This window comes from Rhipicephalus microplus, chromosome 3, assembly GCF_043290135.1.
Source record: "Rhipicephalus microplus isolate Deutch F79 chromosome 3, USDA_Rmic, whole genome shotgun sequence".
NCBI lineage: Eukaryota > Metazoa > Arthropoda > Arachnida > Ixodida > Ixodidae > Rhipicephalus > Rhipicephalus microplus.
In genome coordinates this window covers 66,641,286-66,655,009 of record NC_134702.1, presented here as the reverse complement: position 1 = coordinate 66,655,009, position 13,724 = coordinate 66,641,286, and the positions used below count along the sequence as shown (strand labels likewise).

Sequence of the window (13,724 nt, the reverse complement as noted above, 5' to 3'; positions counted from 1 at the left end):
AAGTTCATTAAGTACTTCAATCCACGTTCAATGAGCCGTGTTCTTTGAGTCATTCACTTTTTTTTTCTTTCAGGATGCCCATGGTAGCTGGGAGAGCTTGACAGTGCACGTGACAGAATTCCACACGAGCATCTCGGCTTCTTCCGGTAATTTTGTTGCTCTTACTCCTTGTGTCATATGCTTTACGTGTAATTAAAGGTTAACAAGCAGTCGTTTTATGTACAATACAACCGCCCAGCGACGCCCCTTAGAAATAGGACTTAAATGACTATGTGCCTGGTCTTCCTGCTGGCCTTCATGAGGGTGGTAGGGTGGTGAGCGGGTGGGAGGAGCGTCTGCTGCGCTTGGTGGCGGGAACGACTGAGCAAGTGAGTGTGTGGTGCGCGCGGCTCAGCGTGAGCCTTTGGCCACCACACCGGAAGCGCACACTTGTTGTTTTGCTCAGCGCGCTTGGCGCGCGCAGGGAGATTCGACGGTGACGGTGAGTGCCGGCCTAAAAATATTCGCGCCTATAAAAACTAATACACTTATGCATTCCCGGCTTGGCTCGAACACGGTGTGGGGTTCTAGTGCTTAAGGCGGTCGTCAGCAGGCCCCAAGGCCGTAGTAGAATCCCGGCCGCGGTGACCCACATCAGCGGAAGCGAAATGCTGGAGGTTCATGTACTAAACTTTTGGGCCTACGTTCAAAACCTCAGGTTGTCGAAATTTCCGCACCCTTCCCCCACAACGTCTCCTGTAATATTACACTGGTTTTGGGCCGTGAAACCCAAAAATATTTATTATAACTGATCACCTCCCGCCCCCACTGCCACCATTTTCGCTCGAGGATGAGAGGAAATTAACGGCTTGTCACTGTGCACTATATTGTAATATTCATCACAGATCCCATATTCATTTTTGGGACGAGCGTATTAGCAGAAAGGGTGTCTTTTGGCCGGACTGGCCACACGATATGGCTGCTTCGATGACGTCGGTGTGTACTCCCTGTACTATATGTGCAGCCTAACGTGCGCTTAGTTTTTAGGTACTGTATATTTACCGGCGTAAACAAAGACAACTACACGTTGATATTGCATGCCATGATCTGAAAGTTAAAGCGCACGTTTTCAGCCAGAACAAATTGAAAAACCATGAAATATTCGTGAAGCACCACCTGTGAGTTCAAACTAGTTCAAGCTTAGGGGATAAGACAGAGCAGGTGATTTGGAACTGACGAAAAAAATGTTCCAAGGGGGGTTCTTGTTTATTTGGCATGATCATGCGCGCTGCAATCTGACTTCACCTTTCGTTTCACGGCTATTCAGTGGATCTTCGACGCAATCGCGTGCAGCTATTCGTTGGAGTCAGTGAAACAGTTGGTGAAGTGTTTGTTTTTGTCTTTTCGAGTTCAACTTTGCACTTCCTGCTTGCTTCTTTCAGCGGACGCTGCCCCGTCAAGCGACACATCCGATGGGTCCGAGACTGACCTGGTGAGACGTGATTCATTTCTCAGCGTCGCGTAAGAATGTGTGCTCGCATACCAGTTATGACATGCATCAGCTGCTACTGCAATGCTAAGGGTCGCCAAATAATCGTGTAATGGGCACGTCGCAACACTTAGCTTACCAGCTAGCTGAGTTGTGCAATGTGTGTAACTGATCAGCCGTGGTGCAACAGTGAGTCATGAAATGGCACTGAAACTATACGGGCACGGACATTAAGGACCGAAGACGTGCCTTTTTTATTTCATCCATGTATCTTTTGCCTAAGTACCTCGTTTGATGGCCAACATCGCATTTTGCTGGCTGACACATACATACATACATACATACATACATAAATACATACATACATACATACATACATACATACATACATACATACATACATACATACATACATACATACATACATACATACATACATACATACATACATAATACATACATACATACATACATACATACATACATACATACATACATACATACATACATACATACATACATACATACATACATACATACATACATACATACATACATACATACATACATGGGTTCGAATCCCGGCTGTGGCGGCTGCATTTCCGATGGAGGCGGAAATGTTGTAGGCCCGTGTGCTCAGATTTGGGTGCACGTTAAAGAACCCCAGGTGGTCTAAATTTCCGGAGCCCTCCACTGCGGCGTCTCTCATAATCATATAGTGGTTTTGGGACGTTAAACCCCACATATCAATCAATCAATTACATACATACATACATACATACATACATACATACATACATACATACATACATACATACATACATACATACATACATACATACATACATACATACATACATACATACCTACACACGCACACCCATACATACATACATACATACACACGCACACCCATACATACATACATACATACATACATACATACATACATACATACATACATACATACATACATACATACATACATACATACATACATACATACATACACACACGCACACCCATACATACATACATACATACATACATACATACATACATACATACATACATACATACATACATACATACATACATACATACATACATACATACATACATACATACATACATACATACATACATACTGTCACGATGAGTCACAAGTACTGGGGGATTTATTAAACCACCAGGTAGCTAGCACTAGGACGATGCGTCAGTCGTGGCTGGCTCTCGAGCAAAGAAGAACGCGATCTTCTTTTTTCCTCCAGATATTGAGCCGCTCTTGCTGTCAACCCTCTACGTGCTGGCGGCATTATCCCCCCTTCCGAAAAGAAAAAAAACAAGTACCAAAAAGAGGAAAGGAAAGTACATAGCAGCACCGCGATGCTACTACATAGGCACGTGAAAAAAAATGGAAATTCGGATGAAGTGAAAGTAAAAATTGAAGAGCGTGCCAACATAGGAAACGCAATGAACGAGAAAGTAAGTTCACAAAATAAACAAAAAACACAAAGAACGCTGTACGGTAAAGGAAAAGTTACGAACAACGCGCAATAAATGGCTTCATGCGCAACACATGAACGACGTCCGGCCTCAGCCGTGTCCTGCTCCGTGCATGGGGTGTTGAGTCCGGAACCACTTCGTAGTTCACGTCACTGACGCGGCGTAACACTTTATATGGGCCAAAGTACCGGCTCAGCAACTTTTCACTAAGGCCACGGCGGCGGACGGGCGTCCACACCCAAACTTGATCTCCGGGGCTGTAAAACACTTCTCTGTGGCGGGTATTATAGCGTCGTGCGTCTGCCTGCTGTTGCTGGCCGATGTGTAGTCGCGCGAGCTGCCGGGCTTCCTCGGCACGCTCTGCGAATTCTTCGGCGTCTGTTGCCAACTCGTCTTCGTCCTGACACGGTAGCATTGAGTCTAGCATGGTCTGCACTTCGCGGCCGTAGAGAAGCCGAAATGGCGTGAATCGCGTGGTCTCTTGCACGGCGGTATTATACGCGAAGGTCACGTATGGCAAGATCCGGTCCCATGTTTTGTGCTGTACGTCGATGTTTATTGAGATCATGTCTGCGAGGGTCTTATTCAGTCGTTCAGTAAGTCCGTTGGTTTGCGGGTGGTACGCAGTTGTCCTTCGGTGTCTGGTGTTGCTGAGTTTGAAAACTTCGTCCGTAAGCTGCGCCGTGAATGCCGTCCCTCTGTCCGTTATTACACTGGAAGGAGCACCGTGTCGTAACACGATGTGGCGCATGAAAAATTGTGCTACCTCAGAAGCCGTGGCTCGTGGGATCGCCTGGGTTTCCGCATAGCGTGTCAAATAGTCGGTCGCGACGATCACCCATTTGTTGCTGTCCGCAGACATAGGAAATGGCCCGAGAATGTCCATTCCGACTTGGTCGAACGGCGTGCAGGGTGCTTCAATGGGCTGAAGCAAACCAGCTGGCTTAACAGATGGTTGCTTTCGGCGCTGACATTCCCGACAGCTCTTTACGTACTTCTTTACGCTTGCTGAAAGTCCTGGCCAATAGTACCTCTCACTCACTCTGGCAAGTGTCCTTGAGTCGCCCAGATGACCGGATGTGGGTTCGTCATGGCAAGCGAAGAGGACGTCGTCTCGCATGTCTCGAGGAACCACCAGGAGGTAAGCACGATTGTTCGAACGAGCGTTCTTCTTGTACAGCACACCGTCTCGTAGGCAGAACGACGTCAACGAGCGGGATAAATGACGAGGTATGATTGCGCCCTGGCCCTCTAAATGATCAATGATTGGACGAATCTCTGCATCCTCTCGCTGTCGTTTGCTCAAGTCTGATGCACTAACGGCGCCCAGAAAGCCTTTGTCTTCCTCTGCTTCCTGACTGACGACATGAAGGGGTGCGCGTGACAGTGTGTCAGCGTCTTCATGCTTACGGCCGGACTTATGGACGATGGTGACATCAAATTCCTGCAGCCGCAAACTCCACCGTGCTAGCCGACCTGAAGGGTCACGCAGGCTTGCCAACCAACAGAGCGCGTGATGGTCCGTCACTATCTTGAAGGGACGACCATAAAGGTACGGGCGGAACTTGGTGATTGCCCACACGACTGCGAGGCACTCTTTCTCCGTAGTGGAATAATTCGCCTCGGCACGGGATAGAGAGCGGCTGGCGTAATCTATCACTCTTTCGATGTCCTCTTGACGCTGAACGAGCACTGCACCGAGCCCAATGTTACTAGCGTCGGTATGGACCTCCATGTCAGCATCATCGTCGAAATGAGCGAGAACGGGCGCTGATTGCATGCGCTGTCGCAGCTCATCAAAAGCTGCTTGTTGCTCGTTTTCCCAGACAAACGGCGTGCCGTCCCTTGTAAGACGAGTCAGAGGTTCTGCTATCTGTGAAAAGCCATGAATGAATCGGCGATAGTAGGCGCACAAACCAAGGAAGCGCCGGACGGCTTTCTTACCGACAGGAGCTGGTAATTCGGCAACAGCGGCAAGCTTGTCCGGATCGGGACGGATTCCTTCGGCGCTAACTACATGTCCAAGAAATTTTAGTTCTTTATAGCCGAAGTGGCACTTCTGTGGCTTTAGTGTGAGGTCCGCCGATCGGATAGCCTCCAGCACGCTGCGCAGGCGGTGAAGGTGCTGCTCAAACGTGGTAGAGAAGACCACCACATCATCAAGGTAGACAAGACAAGTCTGCCACTTGAGCCCTGTGAGGACAGTGTCCATCATTCGCTGGAAAGTTGCCGGTGCTGAACACAAGCCAAAAGGGAGCACTCGAAATTGGTATAGGCCGTCTGGAGTCACAAAGGCTGTTTTCTCACGGTCTCGCTGATCTACTTCGATTTGCCAATACCCGCTTTTGAGATCGAGAGAAGTGAAATAATGGGCACGACGAAGTCTATCCAGCGAATCGTCGATACGTGGCAGCGGATACACGTCCTTTTTCGTCACGTTGTTAAGCTTTCGGTAGTCGACGCAGAAGCGTAGCGACCCGTCCTTCTTTTTCACAAGTACGACTGGAGATGACCACGGGCTGTTAGATGGTTCAATAACGCCATCGTCAAGCATCTCGTTGACTTGCGTACGTATTGCTTCACGTTCTTTAGCCGACACGCGGTAGGGGTTCTGGTGTATCGGACGTGCGTCCTCGTACGTGATGATCCTGTGTTGAGTGATGGACGTCTGGCGGATCTTTGAGCAAGTTGCGAAGCAAGACCTGAACTCGAACAAGAGCGCTCGTAGTGCAGTCTGGTTAACGGTGGACAGATCAGGATTGATGTCAATATTACTCATTGACATGTCGGCAGTATCCACTATTTCCTACGTGAAACAGTTGGTGACGTTTGCTACTTCGTGGGCAAACGCTATCGAAGTGCCACGGAAAATATGTCGATGCTCGTTGCTAAATTTGGTTACGAGCAATTCAGATCGACCGTCACGAAGGTGTATTACACTTCTAGCTACACAAATGCCTTGCTGCAGGAGGTGTTCTAAATTTGTCTCAGCCACCACATCGCCATCGCCCAAACCACAGCATGTTACGTCGACTAGAACACTTGTTCGTGGAGGAAGCGTCACACTCTGTTCAGAAATACGGAGTACGTCGACACGCCTTCCACCATCCTGCACGTTGATTGCTCGCTGGGCTGAGAACGTGACGCGGCGCTCTTGTAGATCAATGATAGCTCCAGTTTCTTGTAGAAAGTCAACTCCCAGAATGACGTCACGTGAACATTCGCGTAGAACAAGGCAGCTTGCTACGAATGTGTACCCTTGAATCTGTACTCTAGTTGTGCAGGCACCCAGTGGAGTAACGACGTGGCCACCAGCTGTCCGAATCTGCGAGTTATGCCACGGCGTGATGACTTTCTTCAGCTGCGTTGTCAGTTTCCTGCTCAGTATGGAATAGTCTGCGCCGGTGTCCACTAATGCATTAACTGCACAACCATCAATTGTCACTGCTATGTCGAGTGAAAGTCGGCCATTCTTTGCAGCAGTATGTGATGTCGGACCGGTTTCTGTACAGTTCTGCGTCAATAGGAGGTCTTCAGCGCTTCGACGTTCAGCGACCCCGCCCCCAGAGGTCACTTTGGCTAGTTTTCCCGGCGGGGGCTGGGAGACCGTGTGGTAGAATACCGCTGGGGCGTTGATGAAAATCGCCTCGGTGATGGCGAGCGCGACTGGCGCCCGGCAGATGGTGGTGCATGCTGCTGGGAGAGGTAGTTTTCGATGTCGCGCGGTCTCTGGCCGTAACGGGGTGGCGGTGAGTACGCAGAGAAGCCGCGAAGCCCAAGACGGCGATATGGGCACTGGCGGTACAAGTGATCAGCTTCTCCGCAGTGAAAGCACAGAGGCCGGCAATCAGGTGTGCGCCAAACATCAGACTTTCGAGGAGACGTGCGCCGATCGTCGATGTACTGAACTGGTTGCACTGAACGATGGGCGACAGAAGCACCAGGGACAAAGGCCAACGGTGATGGCGTGTACGTGCCTTCGTAGTACGGTATGTGCTGCGCTGACTGTAGTGAAACAGCAGGAACAGGATGGACGAATAGTGGCGGCGTTGCAGCAGGGCGTTTTAAGGCTTCCGCGTAGGTTGTCTCACGGCGGTATTCAGCAGGAGCTGGCACAGCTGTATCATGAGGCAAGGTGTCCCGGAGGGCCTGGTGCAGCTCATCCTTGATCACAGTTGCAATAGAGTTGACTGTAGGATGAGGTGTTACACCAGCCTTTTGTAACTCTTCACGTACTATGTCACGGATGAGTTCACGTAGACAGTCGTTGTTGGTTCTAGTGGCGGTGAAAATGTCGGCAGTAGACATGCCACTGACTTGCCTGTCGTATTGGTTGGATCGCTGCTGCAGCATTTTTTCCATTGTCACGGCCTCGGACAAGAACTCCGCGACCGTCTTCGGAGGACTTCGCACGAGGCCGGCAAAAAGCTGGTCCTTGACACCGCGCATCAAGTGACGCAACTTCTTGTCCTCCGTCATTCTTGAATCGGCCCGTCGGAAGAGGCGCGTCATGTCTTCGACGAACGTGGTAACAGTTTCGTTTGGCAGCTGGACGCGAGCGAGAATAGCTCGTTCAGCTCGTTCTTGGCGATCAGCACTGGCATACGTCTGCAGAAGTCTACGAGAGAATTCGGGCCACGTCGTCAGCTGTTCCTCTCGGTTTTGATACCACGTACGTGGCCCGTCTTCGAGATAGAACTAGACACGACCCAGTTTCGCCGCGTCGTCCCACTGATTCAAGGTGGCTACGCGCTCGAAATCCGCCAACCGTCCTCAACGTCCTCGTGCTCCGAGCCATGGAACGTCGCCGGTGCGCGTGGGCTTTCCAACGTGTAGCGGTTCGACGTCGTGCTTCCTGTGCCGGTTGCCGAGGTTTGCACCAAAGCGCTGGTCATGTTTGTCGACGTGGTGGGAGCAGTATCGTCGGCTTCCGGAGGCAATCCCCTGATTCGGCGGCTGGTCTGATGCACGGGAGTATTGACTGGCACTGGACTCGTATCGCGGCTTCCTGGGGGGGTCTGCAGCATCCGTGAGACTACCCAGCACTTCCACCAGTTTGTCACGATGAGTGACAAGTACTGGGGGATTTATTAAACCACCACGTAGCTAGCACTAGGACGATGCGTCAGTCGTGGCTGGCTCTCGAGCAAAGAAGAACGCGATCTTCTTTTTTCCTCCAGATTTTGAGCCGCTCTTGCTGTCAACCCACTACGTGCTGGCGGCAATACATACATACATACATACATACATACATACACACACACGCACACCCATACATACATACATACATACATACATACATACATACATACATACATACATACATACATACATACATACATACATACATACATACATACATACATACACACACACGCACACCCATACATACATACATACATACCTACATACATACATACATACATACATACATACATACATACATACATACATACATACATACATACATACATACATACATACATACATACATACATACACACGCACACCCATACATACATACATACATACATACATACATACATACATACATACATACATACATACATACATACATACATACATACATACATACATACATACATACATACACACGCACACCCATACATACATACATACATACATACATACATACATACATACATACATACATACATACACACACGCACACCCATACATACATACATACATACATACATACATACATACATACATACATACATACATACATACATACATACATACATACATACATACATACATACATACATACATACATACATACATACATACATACATACATACACACGCACACCCATACATACATATATACATACATACATACATACATACATACATACATACATACATACATACACACATACATACACACATACATACATACATACATACATACATACATACATACATACATACATACATACATACATACATACATACATACATACATACATACATACATACATACATACATACATACATACATACATACATACATACATACATACGCCCCATCATGGTGGTCCAGTGGCTAAGGTACTCGGCTGCTGACCCGCCGGTCGCGAGGTCGAATCCCGGCTTCGGCAGCTGCATTTTCGATGGAGGCGAAAATTCTGTAGGCCCATGTGCTCAGATATGGGTGCACGTTAAAGAACAGCAGGTGGTCAAAATTTCCGGAGCCCTATACTACAGCGTCTCTCATAATCATACGGTGGTTTCGCGATGTTAAACCCCACATATCAATCAATCAACATACATACATACCACTCAAAGCAAGATTTTTGAATATTGGCGTACTCACAAACCATTTTTACACATTGCTACAAATCCTTCTAGATGCGGAGCATCTAATACTCGAGGCTTGTAGTGCGGCGCCGTCCGCAAGCTTCCTCCTCCTTCTTCCACCATCTGTGCATCCCTTCCTCCTCTACACACCGCGTGCGCTTCTCCTCTTCACGAACATTCGCTAGCTGTATAATGTAGCGCGCATGCGCCGTCACGCTTCGAGAACATCGGCAGCTGACGCGCGCGCATGCGCCGTTGCGATTCTCCCCCTTCTCGAACATTCGACAGCTGACAGTGCATGCGCCGTCGCGCTGTATATATACTCAAGGTCGGTGCTCGCTCGCTCAGTTGCCGCTCGTCGGTTGGTTTGTACGGCGCGTCGACGTCCGAGGTCGCAATGATCGACGTCCCTTCGACCTGCGCCGGCCAAAGTGTTGGCGGAACCGCAATCAAGTCGTCGACCGAAGACAAGGCAGCGCGGAGAAGAGCTCGCGACGCCGAACGTAAACGTCGGCGTCGAGCGGAAGATGCTCAACTCAGAGAACGTGAAGCCGCTGAGAGACGTCAGCGTCGAGCAGCAGCACCGGATTCGGCCGCTTTGAAACGTAAGCGTCGACAAGAGGACCCGGACTTTCGAAAACGGGAAGCCGAGTGCAAGCGTCGGCGACGAGAGGCCGATCCCGATGCCGCCCGCGAGCGCAAGCGCGCCGAGGTAGCGGCGTGGCGCGCCAAGCAATGTGCCACGCCCAACACTCGCTTCAAGCGCGACTTCCTCGACCGAAGCTTCGGCCACACCTGCAAGGTGTGTGATCGTCTTTGGTTCGATAACAACTTAACTCGGATAGGCAACATTCAGAACAACTCCAAAGCGTTGTCGGTTCTTTGCGATACGTTTGGAAAGGGCACCGACTATGCCGACTACGTCGTGTGTGCTACGTGCAAGCAGTCGTTGATTGCCGGTCGAGTTCCCTCGGCTAGCGTGAGTTACGGCTACCGCTACCCGCCCCGACCCGAACATCTACCCGAGTTGAACGCGGTTGAAGAACGACTTATCGCTCCTCGACTCCCGTTCATGAGTATACGGCGCTTGACTCACGGCAACGGACAGTACGGAATCAAGGGCCAGATCGTGAACGTTCCCATCCAAGTTCCCACTGTCGTTAGGTGCTTGCCTCGCAACATCCCCGACGACGCGGCCATCGACGTTCACATCAAACGAAAATTGGTGAGCAAGTCGACGTATAAGCACGGTTTGGTCAAGCGCAGCAACATACACGCTTCGCTTAAACACTTGGAAAACACTCCGCTGTACAAACACCTCAACGTTCACATAGACTGGAGCCGACTCGAACGTTTCGACGATGACAATGCAGTAGGCACCTATTACGACGACGAAATCGAAGCTCTTCCCGAAATCATCGACTTGGACGACCCCATGCAGGCTGCCATTGCCCTGAATGCCGTCAGCCGTACGTTGGTGTACGACAAGGACGATTGGATAGTCGAATACATGGCGTCGCGACACTCGCTGAAACGCGCAACGCACGACGACTGCAAACACCACCAGCCGACCACCATTCGCGGAACCTGCATCGACCACGTCTTTGCAAATTTCGACCTACGACCGCTGCAGCCCGATCCACTCACTCTTCACTTTACCGACTAAAAAAGCCATCGTGCTCAAAGTTCGTCGCAATAATTAAACACCGCCCTTTCGCATACGTGTCGTACGTGTTCACTCATTTAACACCCTTCCTACAACCACGTTAACCAATTTAGCCAGCGACCCAAGTAAGTCGCAATTTAACACCCCATTTCACAACCACGTTAACCAATTTAGCCATCGACCCAAGTAAGTCGCACTTTAACACCCCGTTAACCAATTGTATGCTCCGCATCCTCCTCAGTGTTCCCCCGAGGGAAGCTGCGGGCAATTTTTTTTCGTCTCTTTTTTTTTCAATTTGGCCTCGCGCCTCCCTATACGAGTAAGTTGCCTGCCCTTATTATCATTCTTCTTACAGTTCTCATGCGTTATCTTGACGTATACCCACGAAGAACCAACACATGCCATTTTCGTCATCACACTGATATCAATAAACAGGTAGCTTAAAGAAAATTCAAACAAAATCAGGCCTTGACCGAACGTGTATTCAAACCTCCACGGAGCGCAGAAGCTGGATGTGCTACTACGACATAATTCATTTTATTTTAAAAGGCGAAGCTTTAATCTTAAAGTGGCACCCGTTTCTCCCTCGTCCTAGTGCGTAACCAGTCTTACGCTTTGACCTGTATGGTGGTGCCGGTGGGAGATTTCTCCCGTGCGTTGTTGAACAATAAAAAATTGGCAGCATGCACGTCAACTAAAAGCCTAATTCTCCTGTCTCTCATTCCCAATTAGCAGCCATGGGCATGTACATTCAGCCCTATCTGACAAGAAAGGGTTGCTAGGTTACACCCGCTGAGCGTAACCTGCTTGGTTTTAGAAAGGTTTAGCGAGCGTTGGGCCGCAGTGCCATGAATACAGTGAACTAGTATATACCATGAACTCTACGTGGTTAAAGGTGGAAAGTAGACACGAAGCGCAAGCCGTAAGAAAGTGTGCATGTGCCACCTCTCATTTAGTCCTTGGAATTTCCGCTGGATGGTGGTGCGAAGATGCGAAAAGATGCGAAGTGGTGGTACTTGGAGTGTTGACTAGGTGGACGAACGGGCACACAGACAGATGCATGGACGGACGGACGGATAGCTGCACGGACGGATGGACACATGGACAGACGCAGGGGCGGATGCAGGGGCGGATGCAGGGACGAACGCATGGATGGACGTGTGGACGCATGAACAGATGCATGCATGGACGAGTGGATGGACGCATGGATGGTCACACATATGGACGCATGGACGGACGGATGCTTCGCCCCACTCTCCATCATTCACCCCGTGAATATGCTGCAATTTGTTTTTACAATGCCACTGACGCAAATGGCCTGGTTAGCACGAACGCGTCTTGTATGCTTCCCTTTTTGTCGGGAGGCGCCACCATTCACGAGTGGTATGGGAGATTACTACACTCAACAACTGCGGCAGCGTCTCCGCACGGCGCGGTGCAGTGAGAACTGCGTATGGATGGCACTTCCCCCTATGATTAGTTCCTGCAACACTGCAGTAGCCGATTGCAGGTGACAGGTTGCCCAAGCGCAGTGCACGTCAAGGTTTGTGAACCCGACCGCGTCATCTTTTCATCTTTCTGCTTCATTCATCTTTTTGCTTCATTTTCCATGGCCATTTATTCCATTTCAGGCTGCCTGAACATTCTTATTAATTGCATTTTTGTTTACTCTAGTGATTGTTTCTAAAGTATTTTAATTGCTGTGGTTCTTGTAGTTTTGACACGACGTTTTCGCTGTTAATTTGTTTTTATCGTTTTAGTGGGACAATATCAGTGAAAGTTCCAGCAGCGACGCCAGCGACACTTCGTCCACAACATTGTCTATTGCCTCATCACACTCCAACACGTCGCTTTCCAGTGCCAGTAAGTTACGAGTACCAAGTGCGTGGTAAATTTTATAGTACATTGTAACATAATATAGTGTATCGTCATACGAGGTGTAACATAGTGTAGGGTAGTACTAATCAATATATGAAACCTAAACTTGTAAAATATTCCAGGTATATTGTGTGATTCATAGTACATGGTGAGCGCCATAGCAGAGTCACACTGGTCACTGCTCGTGCAACCATTCCATTGGTTCGCTGGTAGATACGCTCACCACTGTGCTCACTCACGCTCACAAAGCCTTCACATCAGGCTCGCATTATAAAACAATTAAGTCCTCATGACATAAAGATGCAATATCAGCAATTGTATGTGTGAGTGCACCAAATGTACCTGAGCTTTTCCTTCATTGTAATTCTTTCATTATTTTTATTTAGGCCACTTGTGAATTCAAGTGTTAGACGTCCCCCCAGGTACTGTACAGGGATCCTTTCTGCGTTCAAAATTGACTTTAATATTTCACAACGTTCTACTCCATAACAGATGCAGCAAAAAGATTTATTTATTTATTTATTTATTTTTATTTATTTATTTATTTATTTATTTATTTATTTATTTATTTATTTATTTATTTATTTATTTATTTATTTATTTATTTATTTATTACTGCATTAAGAGGCCTGAGGTGCGGCCTCACCGGTGACCACCGCCGGTAACGCACTCCCTCACCAGAAAAAAGATTGGCCACCCTGGTGCAGTATCTGACCACTACCTCCCACATGCATACGTCAATTAACTCACGGCCCTCACTCCCCAGCTGCTGCGAAGCAACTGACCACGGCGGCGGTCAGATCTGCAACGTAGCACAGGGTGCTAAGAAACTCTGGCTATAGACAGGCCGCCATTGGAGTCTGAGCTTGGCAACGTTCA

At 48.6% G+C, this 13,724-nt stretch overlaps 2 protein-coding genes across 3 annotated transcripts in view; both read left to right on the top strand.

The window, feature by feature from the left end:
* The window catches only part of LOC142803224 (uncharacterized), a 42,080-nt gene that overhangs the window by 5,063 nt on the left and 23,293 nt on the right, over positions 1-13,724 (top strand). For both annotated transcript variants that reach the window (XM_075888328.1, XM_075888327.1), the window contains exons 2-4: positions 74-146; positions 1,422-1,471; positions 12,728-12,830. In XM_075888328.1, coding sequence (XP_075744443.1) covers positions 74-146; positions 1,422-1,471; positions 12,728-12,830 — 226 coding nt within the window. The remainder of the gene's footprint in view (positions 1-73; positions 147-1,421; positions 1,472-12,727; positions 12,831-13,724) is intronic.
* Positions 5,758-12,607, top strand: LOC142802635 (uncharacterized). The gene is made up of 4 exons (XM_075887618.1): positions 5,758-5,792; positions 9,734-9,974; positions 10,035-10,763; positions 12,599-12,607. The coding sequence occupies exons 1-4, from the start codon at positions 5,758-5,760 to the stop codon at positions 12,605-12,607; spliced, it is 1,014 nt and encodes a 337-aa protein (XP_075743733.1).